Source organism: Schistocerca americana, chromosome 6 (genome assembly GCF_021461395.2).
Source record: "Schistocerca americana isolate TAMUIC-IGC-003095 chromosome 6, iqSchAmer2.1, whole genome shotgun sequence".
NCBI classification, from domain to species: domain Eukaryota; kingdom Metazoa; phylum Arthropoda; class Insecta; order Orthoptera; family Acrididae; genus Schistocerca; species Schistocerca americana.
Window position 1 is genome coordinate 611944719 of NC_060124.1, and position 22252 is coordinate 611966970.

The 22252-nt window shown below is 39.7% G+C and overlaps 1 protein-coding gene across 1 annotated transcript in view; it reads right to left on the reverse strand.

Annotated features, from left to right (window-relative positions):
* LOC124619423 (trifunctional enzyme subunit beta, mitochondrial) overlaps positions 1-22252 on the reverse strand; it is an 85511-nt gene that overhangs the window by 27605 nt on the left and 35654 nt on the right. The window contains exons 5-6 of the mRNA XM_047145792.1: positions 13461-13648; positions 12898-13072 (exon numbers count right to left, since the gene is read on the reverse strand). Coding sequence (XP_047001748.1) covers positions 12898-13072; positions 13461-13648 — 363 coding nt within the window. The remainder of the gene's footprint in view (positions 1-12897; positions 13073-13460; positions 13649-22252) is intronic.

Here is a 22252-nt window from a genome sequence, read left to right on the forward strand (position 1 = left end):
AGAAGTACCAAGTGACTTAGACACCAAAAATAAGTTTTTGTCTTCTTGGAGTAACAATGTATGCTTGGATTTTGTTTTGTTATTCCTGTGTTTTGAAGTAAAAAATTATTACAGTGTTCAATAGTGCTTGGATAGTATTTTATTAAATTTATTCGAACTTTCGGTAAGTACTGTTAGTTACAGAGCTTCTTTTCCAATATCCTATAAAAGTAACCAGAACAGTAATCAGACCAAAAGTGAAATCAGTATGTCAGATATTCAAACCTGTAGCGTAGGGTTATTTAAAAAATCTGACTGTTTCCAAACAACCTACACACCTTCAAAAAAGTTACAACCGGTACCTGAATTGAGTGAGGAAGAAAAAAATTTGATCCACTTACGATCTGGAATTAATCTGTGTGAATTTAAGAATATATGTTCACACCACAGCTACTACTTTTTAAATGTTTTTGAAAAGTATCAAACAACATGTGTAGACCCACTAAAAAAAAACACAAAAAGCCCATCAAAAGTCGTTGAGAAGTGTAGGCTTGGATCTTTCTAAACAATTACTGACAAAAAATAGTAGCATAAAACCTGGACAAAAGCTTTGCTCAACATGCCGTAACTTTTGTGAGGAAAAATTAAGAGTTGAAGTCAATGAAAGTGAAACAGATGATGAAGTCATGGTTGAATTAGAATCATTGGAATCCAGAAATGAATCCCTTGTACAAACAAACATTGCTCTTGATAATTTAGGTTTAACACCGATAAAGCTTCATGGCTTGTCAGAACGAAGTAAAGGGTCTTATTTTAAAAGGAAGGTTAGTAGTATTGAAAAGATTGCAAAAAAGGCAGTTTCAAAAGCATTAAAATATGATGCACCAAGTTCTGATGATGACGAAGAAGATACAAGTGTGGTTGAGAAAGCAAAGGATTTTGATGTAATGATTTCTCTTATGAAAGAGAAGATGTCATCTGTTGGAGTTCTAGAAAAATCCAGATTCTGACCTTGGCTCCAGATTCTTGGAGTCGAAATAAAGTGATGAAAGAATTTAATGTAAGTGAGTACATGGTGCGACAGGCTAGAAAGATAAAATCTGAAAAGGGTATTTTGGAAACTCCTGGTCCAAAAAAGGTAAAACTCTTTCTAAAAATACAGTAAGACTTGTAACTAATTTTTATGATAAGGATGAAAGTTCCAGAGAGCTACCTGGAACAAAAGACAAAGTAAGTGTTCAAAAACTGTGTACATGCAAAAAAGACTCATTTTGTGTAACTTGAGAGAACTCTATTATTCTTTCAAATGGGATAATCCCGAGGTAGAAGTTGGATTTTAAAAATTTTGTTTCTTGAGACCTAAATGGTGTATCCTTGCTGGTGCTGCAGGCACACACACTGTATGTGTACGCAGTATCCACCAGAATGTTAAACTATTACTGGATGCTGTGAAAATTGAAGAATCTTATAAAGACCTAATTAAGATGCTTGTGTGCAACACGGAAAACCAAAACTGCATGCTACATCATTGCGACAGCTGTCCTGCAAATGCTGCACTAACTGAGTACTTAACTGAAAAACTAAGTGAAGATTATGATTTAGAAGAAGAAATTGTAATCAGTCAGTGAGTTAACACAGACAGGGCAGAAATGATCAAACAGTCTATCAGTGTTGAAGACTACATTTCTTTATTGGTTAGGTCATTGGAAAAGCTCACCCCGCACTCGTTTATAGCAAAATCGCAATCAGCAGCCTTTAAAAGATTGAAAGAAGACCCACCACCCAAAACAGCAATTATTGTGATGGATTTCAGTGAAAATTATTCCTTTGTTACACAAAATGAGATCCAAAGTTACCACTGGAATAGAGGTGGTTGTACTCTACACCCAGTTGGAATTTTCCTAGGATATGAGGAAAACAATGTTTTTGGTTCCAACCACTGTTTTATTAGTGATGACCAAGAACATGACACTGGTTTTGTTACCTTTGTACAAAAAGAAATTACAAAGTGGCTGTCATTACATCATACTGACATTGACTCAGTTCACTACTTTACAGATGGTTGTGCTGGGCAGTACAAAAATAGAAACAGTTTTAAAAATTTGACTGAACACTTGAGAGACTTTAATTTGAAGGCCCAACACTCTTTTTTTGCAACAAGTCATGGGAAGTCAATTTGTGATGGCCTAGGAGGAACTATTAAAAGAATTTTAAGGAAAGCCAGTCTACAGCTTTCGGATGAAGAACAAATAATGGCAGCAATCGATGTGTACAAGTTTTGTGAAAAAAATATTGAAAACATTCGTTTTCACTTTATTGACAAAAAAGAAGCTGATTTGCTACGGTTAAAACCAGAAAAACGTTTTTTCAGCAACCCGAACCATTCCTGGAACAAGAAGTTTTCATAACTTCAAACCACTTCCAACAAACAACCTTGAAATTAGAAGGACTACAGATAGTGTAAAACCCTCCTTAGTCTTTTCTTTCCATTCTTCTTCTGATTGGGTTCGTGTTGAACCATGCAAATCATGATGGTAACTGGTACTTTGGACAGGTAAAAACAATATTCAATGAAGAAGAAGATGCAGAAATTCTATTTCTACGTCCTTCAGTACCAGCCGCATCATTTTATTGGCCTGAAAGAGAAGATTCTTGCATAGTGCCTTTGGAGCACATAGTCTGTGTAGTAGACGCACCTCAATCAAGCGGCACTGGAAGAATGTATTACTTCAAAAAAGACTGTATCAAAAGAACTGAAAGCTCTTGGATGAAGTGGAAAAACAGTTTGAATCAGCATTAATGTAAAAATTCAATGTTTCAAGCAATCAGTTGGGTTATACATAAGTGTTGTAAGAACACTATCTTTGTACATAATTCTAATGTAATCTACTATAATTAATAAACATGTTAAAAAGCCATCATTATTTTTGTTTTATCAAGTAGCCTATATGTTTAAGAGTAAATTAAAAAAAAAAAATTGAGCATTCTATCAGGTCTGAGACTCTAGATATCGCAATTCTTATAAAACAAAACATCCGTTAAAAAAAGAAAAAAATACACACACACACATATATATATCTAAAAACAAAGATGATGTGACTTACCAAATGAAAGTGCTGGCAGGTCGACAGACACACAAACAAACACAAACATACACACAAAACTCAAGCTTTCGCAACAAACTGTTGCCTCATCAGGAAAGAGGGAAGGAGAGGGAAAGACGAAAGGATGTGGTTTTTAAGGGAGAGGGTAAGGAGTCATTCCAATCCCGGGAGCGGAAAGACTTACCTTAGGGGGAAAAAAGGACGGGCATACACTCGCGCACACACACACACACACACACACACACACACACACACATATCCATCCACACATATACATATACATACATACATATACATAATTTTGTGTGTATGTTTGTGTGTCTGTCGACCTGCCAGCACTTTCATTTGGTAAGTCACATCATCTTTGTTTTTAGATATATATATTTCCTACGTGGAGATATATATATAATCATAGAAAATATTAATATATTTTAATAGTATCATTTTTATCTTCAAATATGTATAATAAATAAACTTGCTGCAAAAATTCATGATGTTATCTAAAAGAGTTTTTGTGGTGTCACCGCCGGACACCACACTTGCTAGGTGGTAGCTTTAAATCGGCCGCGGTCCATTTAGTACATGTCGGACCCGCGTGTCGCCACTGTGTGATCGCAGACCGAGCGCCACCACAAGGCAGGTCTCGAGATACGGAATAGCACTCGCCCCCAGTTGTACGACGACTTTGCTAGCGACTACACTGACAAAGCCTTTCTCTCATTTGCCGAGAGACAGTTAGAATAGCCTTCAGCTAAGTCAATGGCTACGACCTAGCAAGGCGCCATTAACCATTTTAAGATAGAGTCTCACTTGTATCATTAAGGAATGCTGTTTTCACATGAAGGATTAAAAGTTAATACTTAACGCAGCTACATACTTTTCTTGCTACCAGTCATTACGTATCTTGTTTCAGACCTCTCACTAGACTACGTGAGATTAACGCGTGCCTTTCGGCTACTTCAGTGTGGCGTAGCTGTCTTGTTACGCCACAACAGTTTTTAAGACAAGCAATTTTAAAGTTTTGAATACAAATTAAATTTACCATTTCTGAAGGTTCGGAAAACGCAAAACATAAAAACTTTGAAAATTTATTAAAAAAACTATAAGAGATACAGCAAAAAAAATTTGCTGGTGTTGTCAGGATGGTATTAGAACCATTTGAGCCAAATTTCATGAAAATCTAAGGAGGTGGGTGTAAAATTTATTTTTTATTGGGTGATTTGATATGGAATGACCCCCTTATCCTGACAGCCACAGCTTCAAGAGGGGTTTGAAGGGGCACAGGTTCACTACATACTGAGTTCAGGACAGACACCTGACACTATTATAGTCCACCTGACACTATTATAGTCGCTACGGTTCCCGTAATATTCCTTATAGCTGGGGAGGGCAGGGGCCCGCATTGCCGGGAACCAGGTTTCCTGGAAGGCAATACTGAAAGCAGGTGTATAGCTTAACAGTTGCCATAACACAGCCAAGTGGTGGAAAAACCGCCACAATTCCACTGGAGGATTACGTGATTGTGAGACTGGGAAGGCATGAAACATTCAATGAGGCTGTCTACGCCTCAGGGTCACCTTCTGTCGCCAGATGAGTACCTGTGCGATCAACATCCATTGTGTCTGAGGGCCCAGCAAGATCTAGTTCTTCAATGGATGCTAGAATCTCCACCTCATCCTCAGACACAGAGCTTGTAGGTAGTGGTGTGGGTGTCACCGCAGTGCCTTCTTGGGGGTATTTTCTTTTTCGGTTTCTCTCGCTGCTCGTTAGGTAGATCTGGCTGGGAGGGCATCACTGATTCAGTCTTAGCAACTGAGGAAGACCGTGAAGCTCTACAACCAGCTACCTGTGGTTGCTTCAGCCACTGATGAGTGTCAGCTTTGGCACTGGTAGGAACCTGGGAAGGGAGTGACCCCAAGGGATCCCTTCCTGGCGCAAGGAGCCGAAGAAGACTTACGCTTCTCTGGATCAAAAGTGGGGACTGACATTACCGATGGTTGGGGGTGGAGGGAAGGTGGGTGTTGCTCCTGAAGAAAGTTGTGCAGGAGCAACATGGAGGGAAGTGCCCCCCCCATCGTCAAGAGGGCAGGTGGAGTCCGACAGCTCTGAGAGCCAACTGTGTGAGGCGGAACAAAAGATGTCGTCATAGCGGCGACATAGGTTGACATCATATGCCTAGGATGTAGCCTCTCATTTTCTCTCCGTCTCAATGCAGGTCGGTCGGTCCATGGTCTTTTAGTCCATTATTTTTCTTTCTTTCTGGAGAATCTTGCAGTTTGGTGAGCAAGGTGAATGGCACTCTCCGCAAGTGGGAAAAGGTGGGAGGCGGGGCACAGGGAGTATTGGGATGTGAAGAATGTCCTCAATACAGACAGGTGATGCTGGAAGTACAGAGGGAAGACACATGGCCGAACTTCCAGCACTTAAAGCACCACATCGGGGGTGGAATATATGGCTTTACATCACCTCGAGTAATGTGTCAACCTCAAAGGCCAAGATGAAGGCACTGGTGGCAACCTGATCATCCTTCGGACTCCAGTGGACGTGCCAGATGAGTTGGGTATCTCACTGCTCTAAATTGGCGTACGGTTCATTGTCAGACTGCAAAAGAAGGTCCCTCTGAAATACGATACCCTGGACCATATTTAAGCTCATATGAGGGTGTGATAGATACAGAAACACCCCCCAGCTTGTCACAAGCGATTAAGGCCCCTGACTGGGCAGAGGATGCTGTTTTGATAAAGACCAGACCAGATCTCATTTTGGACAAGCCCTCCACCTCCCCAAAACTCGTTATCTAAATGCTCCACAAAAAACTGAGGTCTCATTGACAAGAAAGATTCCCCGCCAACTCTTACATATGAAGTACAGGGGTAAATAAGCTTCACTGTCATCCTTAGCCTGGCGTTCCTCCCGTGGTATTGCCGGAGGGGGGAGGGGGACGGGGTGGGGGACGATTGTGTGTCATATTTCCTAACATTAAGGTTAAGACCCTGATCGCTTACAGACTGCTGGTGTTTGACCACCACCAGGAAGAGATCACGTACTATGCTTCAATACGTGTCATCTGCCCTGACACCACCCACTCTGACCAGGGGCCCTCCCCACGGGCGCCACCTAGCCGCAGCAGAGGCCACCTGGGAGGATGGCCATTGCCGGAAGTCCCAATGCCACAGGGTGATGGGCATCTACTCCGGGCATCTACTCCTTGGCATATGTGGGGAGTCAATGGCGCAGGCATCAGCATAGCAATCCCTGCGTGGTCAGGGGGCTGCAACCAACAGGGTACACGGCCGCCCCACCACAACAGACTGGGTACCGTGCTGGATATCTGGTGGAAACAAGCTAAGAAGTTCATTATCGTCAACAGCGCAGAACATGATACTGCACAAAGGATGGAGGAAAATGCACCCAGGAGGGTGACCTCACCCAACAGCTGGAGAGTGGCAGTGCAGATCCACGTCAATGAAGGATGCAAGAGGTCTCAGCGTGTGATGGACACTATGCACCATGTAAGGCGCCCTTCCCCAATTGGCTTGCAGTTGGGGAAAATTTTGAAAAATGGAGATTAAACCCAACAGGGGACCATCACAAAGGCCGAAACATGCGAGACTTTTTAGTTGCCTCTTACAACCTTGGGCCTATTCCAACCCCCGGACCTGCAAGGGGAGAATGATTTTAAACGCTGACTTTGTGCCAGGCCTCACCGACCGACATTGGGAAGAATGGGCTGCCATTCCCAAGAATTGATTGAACGTATGCCTGAAAGAGTGGAAGCTGTCATAAAGGCTAAGGATGGGCCAACACTATACTGAATTCCAGCATTACCAATGGAGAGAGCTATGAACTTTTAAATCATTTTCAGCCAGGTGTCCACATACTTTCGATCACATAGTGTATTGCACTTCTTGAGACAATGAAGACAAGATTAGATTAACTACCATGGACAAAGAGGCATCCTAGGATTCATCCTTCCTGTCCTGAGAATTAAACATAAAGATATCCCAACGAATGCTACAATGGGAATTGCCTTCTACAGTACATACACTTCACTTCATAGTTGTTTGTAGGGCAGTAGTTATGTGACAGAGCACACAATGTGGATAAACTTATGGAACTCTAAGCAACATCAATCCATATCTGGACAACCTAAGTGGGCAACAACAAAATAAAGACAATCACTGGGTGACAAATCACCTACAGGAGTACTTGAGGGTTAACATCTGTTTGCTGTAGAATTCTCGAACACATTGCGAATTCGAATGTAATAAATTTCCTCTAAAAGCTTCTGTCCACAAACCAGCACAGATTTAGAAAGCATTGCTCACACAAAACTCAGCTTGCCCTTTTCTCACATGATATCCTACAAACCATGGATAGAAGGCAACAAGCAGATTCCATGCTCCTGGATTTCCAGAAAGCATTTGATGCAGCATCCCGCTACAAACTACTGACAAAGGTCCACGCATATGAAGAGGGCTCCCAGATATGTTAGTGGCTCAAAAACTAAGTAATAGAATGCAGCACAATGTCCTCGACAGTGAGAGTTGACCAGGGACAAGGGTATTGTCAAGAAAGCCCCAGGGAAACAAGGGTATTGTCAAGAAAGCCCCACAACCTCTTTATCTATATACGTAAATGATCCAGGAGACATTGAGAGATGTATCTATGTACTTTGGCAGATTTATATTGGAGTTCTGAACTTCAAATACCACAAAAATAAAACCATAAAAATATCTGATGCTGTGTGGTTTCCTAATGAGTTGACTAAGAGGCTTGAACCAGAAACTTCAATGTTCTGTGACGAATTTAGCTGTCTTTTCTAGATGCACCACAGGCCTGTTGACTGTAGGGTCCCACCTAAATGGGTTAAGGATGCACTACAGATCAGAGGCGGTTATCCAGGCAGCTGACTGTACAGGGTGCATGCACTTCCCCCCCCCCCCCCCCCCCCTGGATTAGGCAACTGTTCAATCAGCTGTACGAATATTAACCTAGGACCCAGAGAAGGTCACTCCTCCAAAACACACACAAAACTACTAAAATCCTAGTGATCAATTGGTAATAGAAAATTAAGGTGATGCGTCTGTCTCGGTAGAAAGAAGCTCAAATGCACTAAGAGGGGAAAATGAAGCTGCAAGGAAGATCACTAAGATGGGCATAAACTTACAATTGGGTCCTTCTATTGACCACCACAGTCATTCCCAGATGTAACTTTTAGAGAAAACCTCAACTCACTGACATATGTATTCCCAATCATATCATCGAGGTTGTTTGATTATTAGACTATCTATTCTGATGTGCACAGTTTTTTTAAGTGACGCGAATGGCAAGACATCTTCCAAAACAATACTAAACACTTTCTTTGAAAACTACTTAGAACAGATATACATTTTAAGAAACAATTTGTAATGAAGCTAGCACGTTACATCATTACTAAAAGACCGTATTCACTGCTATGGTAGTTTTAGGAGCTATCTATCTCCCTATATATTTACACGGAGCATGCTTTAATTTTATCCTTAAGTAACATATTGAGGTTTTTGTGTTTGTAATGTTTTTTCTATTGTTGTTCTGCTGTAGACCTCAAAGGCCCATTAATGCGATAAATGATGACGATGAGTAACAATTTACCTTCTCTATTTGCAAAAGAACAAGTCAAACCACGGAAGTAAATATTTCCCACAGGTTATTTTTACTGACTTCACGTTTGCATTCATTCCATTTTGTAGACTTCAGGTATATTCATAAAAATAAAAATTATTAAGGGTGTCAATCCACAAGAAATATTTCAATCTTTTTTATGTTCATTACAAAGGAAGAAATTATTTAGCAAAGGTATTTAAACAGCAAAATTTGTTACAGTTACATAGAAGAAGAAAAATAAAATCAGAACTAGAACAAGAAGGTGTTTCAAGCTAAGTAAAACAATAACTTGCATAATTATTTACAGTAGGTTTTCAGAGGAAGCCAGTTCCCCCCAAAACAGGAACAATGCTAAAATTGTTTTGCTACACAAAAAGGAGGTAGACAAGATATACAGCACTACAAACTACAGAGTCTCCTGACCATAACGTAAACATATTCACAAGAATCATAACTAGCCATTCACATGGAGGGAAAAGAGGAGGGGGGGGGGGCGGCGGCACACATACATTGGATTTTACTTAAGTAAAGTAACAGCTGCCTTTACGCGTGGAATCAGTGTAAAAGACTACTCGCAAGCCACAAATCAAATTATGGAACATGACAATGGGTATGTATTACCAATTTGTTTGGGATTCATACATTTTTATAAAGAGTCTCAGTATCACCCTTCACGAACAGGGCATTGTTTCAATCAATGTTAGTACAGTGAAGAATACATCATATATCAATGCTGCAGCTTTCATTAGGTTTCATCAGGACTGAAAGAAATTTGTACCTGAAGGACGTGTCAATTAAGGAAATCCAATCTCATCAAAACTATTCTTAGCCGTCTAAGAACAAGTTTTCAGATTATTAAGCTGCAAAAAAGCAATTTAGTGCTGTTTGCAGATGGCGCTCTCATGAATAGCAAACTGTCATCCTTGAGCACATGGAGGGGGACACGAGATGACAGACAAAATTTCTAGTTGGTGTGGTGAATGGCAGCTTGATATAAATGTAGATAAATGTAAATTAATGCAGATGAGTAGGAAAAACCATCTTATAATGTTTGAATACAGCATTAGTAATGTGCATTGTGACACACATCAATTAAATATCTAGGCGTAGCAAAGCGATACGAAATAGGATAAGCACATCAGGTAAAATGCAAATTCTTGACTCCGTTTTGTGGGGAGAATTTGTGTAAGCATGTTGTTGTTGTTGTTGTTGTGGTCTTCAGTCCTGAGACTGGTTTGATGCAGCTCTCCATGCTACTCTATCCTGTGCAAGCTTCTTCATCTCCCAGTACCTACTGCAACCTACATCATCCTGAATCTGCTTAGTGTATTCATCTCTTGGTCTCCCTCTACGATTTTTACCCTCCACACTGCCCTCCAATACTAAACTCGTGATCCCTTACTCTAGTCAAGTTGTGCCACAAACACCTCTTCTCCCGAATTCTGTTCAATACCTCCTCAATAGTTATGTGATCTACCCATCTAATCTTCAGCATTCTTCTGTAGCACCACATTTCCAAAGATTCTATTCTCTTCTTGTCCAAAATATCAAAATATTTATCATCCATGTTTCACTTCCATACATGGCTACACTCCATACAAATACTCTCAGAAACAACTTCCTGTCACTTAAATCTATACTCAATGTTAACAAATTTCTCTTCTTCAGAAATGCTTTCCTTGCTATTGCCGGTCTACATTTTATATCCTCTATACTTCAACCATCATCAGTTATTTTGCTCTCCAAATAGCAAAACTCATTTACTACTTTAAGCATCTCATTTCCTAATCTAATACTCTCATCACCACCTGATTTAATTCGACTGCATTCCATTATCCTTATTTTGGTTTTGTTGATGTTCATCTTATACCCTCCTTTCAAGACACTGTCCATTCCGTTCCAGGTCCTTTGCTGTCTCTGACAGAATTATGTCATTGACAACGTCAAAGTTTTTATTTCTTCTCCATGGTTTTTAATTCCCAATCCAAATTTTTCTTTTGTTTCCTTTACTGCTTGCTCAATCTACAGATTGAATAACATTGGGGAGAGGCTACAACCCTGTCTCACTCCCTTCCCAACCACTGCTTCCCTTTCATGTCCCTCGACTCTGATAACTGCCATCTGGTTTCTGTACAAATTGTAAATAGCCTTTCGCTCCCTGTAGTTTACCCCTGCCACCTTCAGAATTTGAAAGAGAGTATTCCAATCAACATTGTCAAAAGCTTTCTCTAAGTCTACAAATGCTAGAAATGTAGGTTTGCCTTTCCTTAATCTAGCTTCTAAGATAAGTCGTAGGGTCAGTATTGCCTCACGTGTTCCAATATTTTTAAGGAATCCGAACTGATCTTTCCTGAGGTCGGCTTCTACCAGTTTTTCCATTCGTCTGTAAAGAATTCACATTAGTATTTTGCAGCCATGACTTATTAAACTGATAGTTCGGTAATTTTCACATCTGTCAACACCTGCTTTCTTTGGGATTGGGATTATTAAATTCTTCTTGAAGTCTGAGGGTATTTCCCCTGTCTCATACATCTTGCTCACCAGATGGTAGAGTTTTGTCAGGACTGGCTCTCCCAAGGCTGTCAGTAGTTCTAACGGAATGTTGTCTACTCCCGGGGCCTTGTTTCGACTTGGGTCTTTCAGTGCTCTGTCGAACTCTTCACGCAGTATCATATCGCGTATTTCATCTTCATCTACATCCTCTTCCATTCCCATAATCCATAATACCGTCCTCGAGTACATCACCCTTGATTAGACCCTCTATATACTCGTTCCACCTTTCTGCTTTCCCTTCTTTGCTTAGAACTGGGTTTCCATCTGAGCTCTTGATATTCATACGAGTCGTTCTCTTTTCTCCGAAGGTCTCTCTAATTTTCCTGTAGGCAGTATCTATCTTACCCCTAGTGAGATAAGCCTCTGCATCCTTACATTTGTCCTCTAGCCATCCCTGCTTACCCATTTTGCACTTCCTGTTTATCTCATTTTTTGAGACGTTTGTATTCCTTTTTGCCTGCTTCATTTACTGCATTTTTATATTTTCTCCTTTCATCTCCTGTAAGCATAGCTCCTCTATAAAGCAGACAGGGGTATAGCAAGCTAGTGCAAGCCATTCTTGAGTACTGCACCTGTGTTTGGGATACCAGCAGATGTGATTAGAGGAGGACATCATAGCAATCCAGACGCATGCTGATAGATTTGTTACTGGTAGATTCTATCAGCTCGCAAATATTGTGGAAATGCTATGTGAACACAAATGGGAATACCTGGAGGTATTATTGCAGAATTTCAGAGAACCGATATTTGAGGCTTACTGCAGATCAATTCTACTCCCAACAATTATGGCGGAAATTAGGGCTCATACAGAGGCTTATAGCCAGTCTTTCTTCTCCTCTCTATTTGCAAGTGGAATGGGAAAGGAAGTGACTAGTAGTGGTATGTGGTACACTCTGCCATGTACTATGCGGTGTGCAGTGGCTTGCGGAATAAGTATGTAGCTGTAGATGGGAGCAGAATGATGGAAAAGGCAGCTGCATGTAGTATTGGCAACCTCCACAAATGAAGCAGTAATTAATTCGGCATGTGAATGGACCAAAGAAACCATTTGGTTACAATATCTACTACAGAAATTAGTTAATATGCCAGTACTCCTTACAGTCAAAATGCTAGAGCATCAGAAAGAGGCCTAAAACTAAGTTTATGAAGGATTTATGAATGATGAAACTTAAAAGCTATACTGATCTTTTGACAAAATCACGGGAACAAGTTTGATTGAAGTTGATGAACTGCAGATACTGGTATGTTTGAAGTCAAGTAGTAAATTTTAATTTATTATTTTTATGAATTTTACCTTCTGGAAATTAGTGTATTAAATTGAAAAAATTGAGAATTCACCATATTAGTCCAAATGATAGTTTTATCTCCTGAAATATCCTTGCTCTTACAAAAATTGAAAGTTTCTGTTACTGAATTTATTGTGTCCCACAAATAAATCAATATAAAATAAAAAATATGTTAGGAAAATTCAGTACCTTTTATACAAACATTCTGTGTAAGCAGTAGTTTTTCTATACAACAAATTGGGGACAACTTAATATATATGAAAGTTCCATATCTGCAATGGGGATGAGGCCAAAAAGCTTCATTAACTTTAACAGAGCCTATAATTTACCTTTAACTGGCACTACATCTGTAAAGTAACCCTTCTGCTGAGCTTCATGAGCAAGTTTGTGTGACCGGAGAGCGTAATCATCCTGTTCTTTCCTCGTAACTCCAAATGCAGCTGCCAGCCTGTCACCAGAATGACCCATAGTTTCACCTGATGAGAATTCGGATACAGCTGGCAACTAAGGGAAATTGAATTAAAATCATTTTTCATCATCAGTATTCACACTATACTAACATATATTCAACGTAGTACAATGCATAGAGGAAGCAAGATGCTCTATTTAGTAAAACAACTGTTTGTGTAATCTGATTAAGACACCCTGAAAAAATGTACCTTTCTGAATTAACAGATTTGAACCCTGAACTATATACATTACTGCATAATAATCAGGAATCACTTTATAACAATACACCATCCACCACACAATGTAAAAATATTTAACTAATTTCAGTAAGTATTAAGATAGTTTTCATTACAGTGTAGGTAAAGTATAAGTTCAGAGTCGTGCTGCTAACAGTTTTAACGAAACTATATGCCTACACTTAAATAACCTATTTAAGACTTACCTCAGGCACAAAGTGACCTGGTCTGATGGATGCCAGAAGCTGTAATTTCTGCGCTAAAGTTTTGGCTTTGTTGGCCCTCAGCATCAGGCTACGCATTTTGCGTGAATGCCTAATGGGTACATCAGACATTGTTTCTACACCACCAGCAACTATTATTTCAAAGGCTCCAGATGCAATTAAACCAATCCCTAAGAGAAAATTCATGCATTTTATTCTGGATGTCCGTTACATTAAGCCTTTAAGTGACAATGCATTTTCCAGCATAACAAATTTATGTCAGCATGCACACTTACAGAATCTTAATGAGTAGAACTACTCAATGTATTATTTATTTCTAAGGCCATCATAAAAAATGGATCATTAATAAATATTTATACCAGTGAAACAAAATCAAAAAAGTTATACATGGTCGATACATAAAAAGTTACAGGCGTGTGTGGGCAAGCGCACGCTCGCGCACCACTTGTAGGGGTATAACTGAACAGTATACATTAAATTTATACTTTGACAAAAAACTAACTTCAGTACACAGAAGAAAATATTTGATTAATTATTAAGTCTAATTAATTTAATTACCGTAAAAGGTTAAAAATATGTAGGGTTATCAATTGTTAAATTCAGATTAGCCTACAAGAGAAAACCAAATAAACAAAGCAGGACAGATGTTGCTCATAATTTGGATAAAACAAAGTTCTATTCTAATTATGTGTAATAATTTATCTTTCAGAGGGTTTAATACAAATACTATAGGCTAGGTACAGTAAGTTGATCTCCCCCCCCCCCCCCCCCCCCCCCATGGAACACAATAATATAAATCAGCTTACAAATGTCCACTAAACATTCTCTTTTTGGTATCCATCAACATGAATAAGAATCCCAGAGTGTTCTACACAGAGTGCACCAAGACTATCTGCTTGCTGAACCTCCCCATGTAATCACTGACCCCTGATATAATATCACCAACTTCTTAACCGCCAACCTCTCATGATACAAATCTACGTACCATCCATCAATGTGAGCACCTTTCAGAAGCCTGAATAACCACCTTTTGCCACGTAGACTATTACGGGACGTGCAGGAAGAGTGTCAGTAAGTTTGTGGAAGGTACACAGGGATGCAGACCTGTGCTATTTCTAGTGCTGTGGCCAGCTGCGCAAGGTTTCTCAGTTTGTGTGAATAGCCAGATCAAGGTGGCCCCAGATTCTAAATTTGGTTTAAATCTGGGGAGTTTGGTGTCCAGGAGCACAGGGTAAACTCATTCTGGTGCTCTTTGAACCACGCATGTATGCTGCGAGCAGTGCAACACGTTGCATTGTCCTGCTGGTAGGTGCCATCGTACTGAGGAAAAAAACTGCACGGTCCCCAAGGACAAACACATACTTGTGTTGATCCACTGTGCCTTCCAGTATGATGAGGTCACCCAAGACATGCCTCCTAGCCTCGACTCCTCCAATGATTGTTGCTGGGTGTTTGCTTTCAGACATTTCACACTGTAAACATCAAAGACCATCTGTCAGATGGACCATAAAAAGTGATTAACCTGAAAAGGATATTTACCCAGCCACTCAGTGGATGTCCACATGCAGTATTGGTGTGAAATTCTAGCCTTTGTCACCAATGAACAGCAGTCAGCACGGGTGCATGCAGCGATGTTCACTGGACAATGGTTGAGGAGACACTATCAATAGCCACTTTGCTCACCTGGGTCGTCAGCTGTCCAAACAGTTGCATGTCTATTTGCCCAATACATCTCTATAGCCATCATTCACCCCTGTCATCTATGGCCTGTAGTGCACCACAGTTGCTTCAGTGCTGGATTTGGATAGTGCCTTTTGTCACACACAGTATATTTTAACCACAATGACATGCAAACAGTTCGCACTTTAGATACCCTCCACTGCTGGTGCTGCCTCATGCCATCTGAGAGTGGTTATTGCACACTGATGTCTAACAAAAAAGGTGATAATGCAACTGGACCATGTGTATTTATCTTATTTTCAAAATACATGACTTTTCCCTTTTACACAGAGTATCTGTAATGTACCATTACAAAAATAGAAAGATGCTGGTTACACTAAACAATTGTATAAAAAAAATCTGCAACAGTGAAAATGATATTTCGTGCTTACTTTTGTACACACTGTTAAGGTTTTTTGTCTCAGTTGTTAGTGTTTTTCTCAGTGTCTCTTAGGATTATATACAAGTAGAAAAATAATCAGTAGTCTTGAAATCCAAGCAATTTTGATTGTAGAGGAGGAATTAAGATAACTATTATCTGATGGCAAGATTGAGGTTATTATTTCTGAAGGCAGGTAAGTACAGACACAAAACGCAATGTTGTTCACCAACTAGCTTCTTAAATCGCCATTTCAGATAAAGATTTGAATAGCAAAACTAAATTCTCTTTATTAAAATGTAAACATTTCTCAGCTGCCCCTCATTTACATTAATTACACTCAAAAAGCATAGCTCTGCTACTGCACTTGCACCTGCAGAAAACTCATTCCCGTAAGAGTTTGGGCAACCTGTCATCAACAGTATTCTGTTCTTTCGAGAACAGTTACTGTCTTCACACACACAGATATATATATAAAAACAAAGATGATGTGACTTACCAAATGAAAGTGCTGGCAGGTCGACAGACACACAAACAAACACAAACATACACACAAAATTCAAGCTTTCGCAACAAACTGTTGCCTCATCAGGAAAGAGGGAAGGTGAGGGAAAGACGAAAGGATGTGGGTTTTAAGGGAGAGGGTAAGGAGTCATTCCAATCCCGGGAGCGGAAAGACTTACCTTAGGGGGGAAAAAAGGAAAAAAGGACGGGTATACGCGCGCGCGCGCACACACACACACACACACACACACACACACACACACACACACACACACACACACACACACACACACATATATCCATCCACACATATACAGACACAAGCAGACGTATTTAAAGACAAAGAGTTTTAAATACGTCTGCTTGTGTCTGTATATGTGTGGATGGATATGTGTGTGTGTGCGCGAGGGCGCGCGAGCGAGAGTGTATACCCGTCCTTTTTTCCCCCTAAGGTAAGTCTTTCCGCTCCCGGGATTGGAATGACTCCTTACCCTCTCCCTTAAAAACCAGATCCTTTCGTCTTTCCCTCTCCTTCCCTCTTTCCTGATGAGGCAACAGTTTGTTGCGAAAGCTTGAATTTTGTGTGTATGTTTGAGTGTCTGTCGACCTGCCAGCACTTTCATTTGGTAAGTCACATCATCTTTGTTTTTAGATATATTTTTCCTACGTGGAATGTTTCCCTTTATTATAACCATATATATATATATATATAAGCAATACAAACGTCTCAAAAATGAGATAAACAGGAAGTGCAAAATGGCTAAGCAGGGATGGCTAGAGGACAAATGTAAGGATGTAGAGGCCTATCTCACTAGGGGTAAGATAGATACTGCCTACAGGAAAATTAAAGAGACCTTTGGAGATAAGAGAACGACTTGTATGAATATCAAGAGCTCAGATGGAAACCCAATTCTAAGCAAAGAAGGGAAAGCAGAAAGGTGGAAGGAGTATATAGAGGGTCTATACAAGGGCGATGTACTTGAGGACAATATTATGGAAATGGAAGAGGATGTAGATGAACATGAAATGGGAGATACGATACTGCGTGAAGAGTTTGACAGAGCACTGAAAGACCTGAGTCGAAACAAGGCCCCCGGAGTAGACAACATTCCATTGGAACTACTGACGGCCTTGGGAGAGCCAGTCCTGACAAAACTCTACCATCTGGTGAGCAAGATGTATGAAACAGGCGAAATACCCTCAGACTTCAAGAAGAATATAATAATTCCAATCCCAAAGAAGGCAGGTGTTGACAGATGTGAAAAATACCGAACTATCAGTTTAATAAGTCACAGCTGCAAAATACTAACACAAATTCTTTACAGACGAATGGAAAAACTAGTAGAAGCCAACCTCGGGGAAGATCAGTTTGGATTCCGTAGAAACACTGGAACACGTGAGTCAATACTGACCTTACGACTTATCTTAGAAGAAAGATTAAGGAAAGGCAAACCTACGTTTCTAGCATTTGTAGACTTAGAGAAAGCTTTTGACAATGTTGACTGGAATACTCTCTTTCAAATTCTAAAGGTGGCAGGGGTAAAATACAGGGAGCGAAAGGCTATTTACAATTTGTACAGAAACCAGATGGCAGTTATAAGAGTCGAGGGACATGAAAGGGAAGCAGTGGTTGGGAAGGGAGTAAGGCAGGGTTGTAGCCTCTCCCCGATGTTGTTCAATCTGTATATTGAGCAAGCAGTAAAGGAAACAAAAGAAAAATTCGGAGTAGGTATTAAAATTCATGGAGAAGAAATAAAAACTTGAGGTTCGCCGATGACATTGTAATTCTGTCAGAGACAGCAAAGGACTTGGAAGAGCAGTTGAATGGAATGGACAATGTCTTGAAAGGAGGATATAAGATGAACATCAACAAAAGCAAAACAAGGATAATGGAATGTAGTCTAATTAAGTCGGGTGATGCTGAGGGAATTAGATTAGGAAATGAGACACTTAAAGTAGTAAAGGAGTTTTGCTATTTGGGGAGCAAAATCACTGATGATGGTCGAAGTAGAGAGGATATAAAATGTAGGCTGGCAATGGCAAGGAAAGCGTTTCTGAAGAAGAGAAATTTGTTAACATCCAGTATTGATTTAAGTGTCAGGAAGTCATTTCTGAAAGTATTCGTATGGAGTGTAGCCATGTATGGAAGTGAAACATGGACAATAAATAGTTTGGACAAGAAGAGAATAGAAGCTTTCGAAATGTGGTGCTACAGAAGAATGCTGAAGATTAGATGGGTAGATCACATAACTAATGAGGAAGTATTGAATAGGATCGGGGAGAAGAGAAGTTTGTGGCACAACTTGACTAGAAGAAGGGATTGGTTGGTAGGACATGTTCTGAGGCATCAAGGGATCACCAATTTAGTATTGGAGGGCAGCGTGGAGGGTAAAAATCGTAGAGGGAGACCAAGAGATGAATACACTAAGCAGATTCAGAAGGATGTAGGTTGCAGTAGGTACTGGGAGATGAAAAAGCTTGCACAGGATAGAGTAGCACGGAGAGCTGCATCAAACCAGTCTCAGGACTGAAGCAACAACAACAACAACAACAACATATTGCCATTGACCTTCGTCTGTGCGAATGCGCACAGGTTGCCCAAACTCTTACGGGAATCGCCAAAGCGTGCGCGAGTAATGAGTGAATCGGTAAATGTCTGTAAGGTACATTACATATGTAGAATTGTGGACAGTTGGGAATGTGAGTCTCACGGGAAGCGTGCAAGGGATAAGTCCCTGCAGTCGCGCTATTTATCTGTGTCCTCGGTGGCTCAGATGGATAGAGCGTCTGCCATGTAATCTGGAGATCCCGAGTTTGAGTCCCGGTCGGGGCACACATTTTCAGCTGTCCACCTGTCGGCAGCTGAGGGTTTCAGTTAGTCATCATTCATTCCATGGAAATTTTGGAATTTTTTTAAAAAAAATGCTGTTTCTCTGTAACAGTTCTACATATTTTGTCAAGAGTTTTTTATTTGAAAGATAATTGCTTTACAATTGCAATGGAATCTTCCGTTTGGACACAACTGTCAAAGTTCTTTTACTGTGCAGTCTTTAATTTTTTTATAATTTACAGATTTTTTTCTTCAAAACTGCCAATCCAGGAAGTTAGATTTTTCTATTGATTAGTACTACATACAGTATTCTCTGTAAAGGAGGACAGGTTTTATTTTAAAAAAAGCATTTAATTTTTTCACTGAAGATGTTTCTTACTAGTGTCTTTGTTACAATGTTTACTTCTACTGTCATTGTTGCAGTTCTTTCTTTTCACTTTCATTGTTGCAGTTCTTTCTTTTCACTTTCATTGTTGCAGTTCTTTCTTTTCACTTTCATTGTTGCAGTTCTTTCTTTTCACTTTCATTGTTGCAGTTCTTTCTTTTCACTTTCATTGTTGCAGTTCTTTCTTTTCACTTTCATTGTTGCAGTTCTTTCTTTTCACTTTCATTGTAGCTTCTTGTCAGTTTCTTTGTCGTAGTTGTTCATCGCACGTTTGAAATTGTATTTGTTCAGTGCTAATTTGTTCACTGAAGAGGCTTCCAACAAATCCAAGACCATCCAGTGAGTTCTGTGTTTTTGTGAGGAATTTGCCAGTTGACACAGTTGCAGTGTGTTTTTTTGAAAAGGACTGTTTGAAATGTCTTCTGATGGGGCCACAGCTGACTATCTGCAGGTCCATGAACGAGTGATTATGTATAAACACAGACTTTGTTCAAGTTGGGAATAAGTTCTCATTTGAAGACCGTTTCAAAGTGAAGATGTTTCCAGTGATGACATTTTGTGTTCTAAAAGTTTTGACATAATTACAACAATGATAGTATCTGAACAAGGTGAAGCCTCCCATGGTGCAGATGATGCAGATTTTTTATCAGTAGAGGAAGAATTAAATACCCTGAATCAGTCAACTACAGAGGTTAGGTGTTAGTCCTGTTAAGAAACCGTGGTCCTAAGATACATAAAACAAGAAAGTGCTTAGAAATTACTAAAGCTATGGATAAACACATTACAGCAAAACTGACCACACTCTCTGAAATAGAAATTCCATCTTCAGAAGAAAATGAATCAAAACAATCTTGCACCTCTTGCCAGGAATTTTTCACAAATATCAATTCAGCTGTTGAATATTGTTCATCCTACAGTAAAAATGTGCAAGCAAGAAATGTGAGGCCTGTAAAAGAAGTCTTTGGAAGACCAGATTCCTATTATGGTAATCCTGTAGAAGCAGCTCAAGTTCAAACAGTGCAGTCATTTTATCTGGAAGATATTTGGGACTGTTCTCACTAGAGTGGCAACAAAGAAGACACTTCAACTGAAACAGTTGGTGGTCAAAAAGTTGTGAAAGTGAAGAGGTACATGACACAGTATTAAGGAAATTTTTGCAATTTCTAAGAGCAACTATACAACTTCACACATTGTAAGATCAAAATTTTATTCCCTACAGCCGAAGTGGACAGTTCCACACCCACCTAGAGATGTCTATGTGTGTACTGCGCAAATTTTGAACTTTGTGTGGTAACTTTGAAGAACTTATTGGAGCATGTGACACGACACCTTGGCTGGGTGTGTGAAGTCATCAGTAGTTTGTGACGTAAAGCGAGAGACTTATTTGTTTCAAGAATGTGGTGACTGCCCTGGAAAGGGAGGACCGTCTTTGCAAACACTTGGCCTGGAAGATGTAGCAGATAACTGTACAGAAATTACATATGTGACATGGAAGGAAGATAAACTAATTAAGAAAACTGTTGCTTTTGACAGTTCCATTGATGAACTTGGTAAATGGTCAGTGAAAGCAGTAACACACTGGCATCTGAAGAAATTGCAACAACACATTGCAGAAGTCAAAGGGTGTGTAAGGGCTGAAGAACTATGTTTAGTGCTTCACTGTGATGTTGCTGAGAACTAGTCTGTAATTCTCCTAGAAGTAGTACAAAGGTATCATTGGAGCAATGACCAGATTTCAATTTTTACAGGAGTAACACATTTTGAAAACAAGACCCCAAGTGTTGCAATTATAAATGATGACACGGGACATGACTCGGCACATGCTTTGCTAGCACTGCGCAAAATCCTACAAATGCAAACAGGGGCAGAAAATATGATGATTATTTCTGATGGTGCTTCTAATCATTTTAAAAATCGTTATCAGCTGTTTGAATTCAGTAAGTCACTTGTGCCAACTGACTGGGTACACAGTGCCACTGATCACGGGAAGAGGCCTTTTGAAGGCGTACGATGCCTGCTGAAGCACCATGTTACAAAACAATCTTTCCAGACCAAATACAGCTGTGATTCAGAATGCTGAGGATTTTATGAGAGTCGTGTAATCTTACACATCCACAGCTCTCATTCTTTTGTCCAAAGAGGAAATTGAATTCCTTGAGCAGTAAGAAGAAGAATGGTCCAAACAAACTACTCCAGTGAAAGGAATTCAGAAGACATTTTTGGACTCAAATTGATGGGCAAACTGGTATTGCACACACTTTAAAGAACAAGAAAGAAGAAATATTGTTCATTTGGCCAACACCTCAGAAACAGCAGGATAATATTCAGATTCACAACCTGAGAAGGGGGAGGTCTGTAACGCGTGTATCACTGTGCCTGGTGGATTGCAGAGATTATAGACACCAGTTATGAGTTAAACAAAATTGCAGTGAACTTTACACTACCACATGGACCAGCTGCTGGACATAGGTTTCCAGCTGAAGGCCAGCAACAACACCGTCAGTGATCACTTCCTATTCACAATGTTTTGAAGATTGTAAGTGCTCCAGTTGGTATTGGTTCAACAAGAAGGTATCACTATATCAAGGAAGATACTAAAGCAATGGAACACATGTTTAGTTCTGGCTAAAATTTAAATTGTTTATAAAACCTGTTCAACCTATAATTGGAAGCTCTCCTTTTGAGGGAATGTAGAACTATCTGGTACTAACCAACAGGAAAAAAAAATAAAAAAAAATAAAAATGAAATAAAATTCAAAATTTTATAGATTGGCATTTTTGAAAAAAAATTCCATAAATTGTAACAAGCTTTAGAACATTATAGTAAAAGAACTGACAGATAAGTCCAAATGGAGGATTTCTTTGTAATCATAAAGCAATTATCTTTGAAATAAAAGAAACCCCAACAAAATATCTACAACTGTTCCAGAGATACAGCATTTTAAAATTTTTTCCAA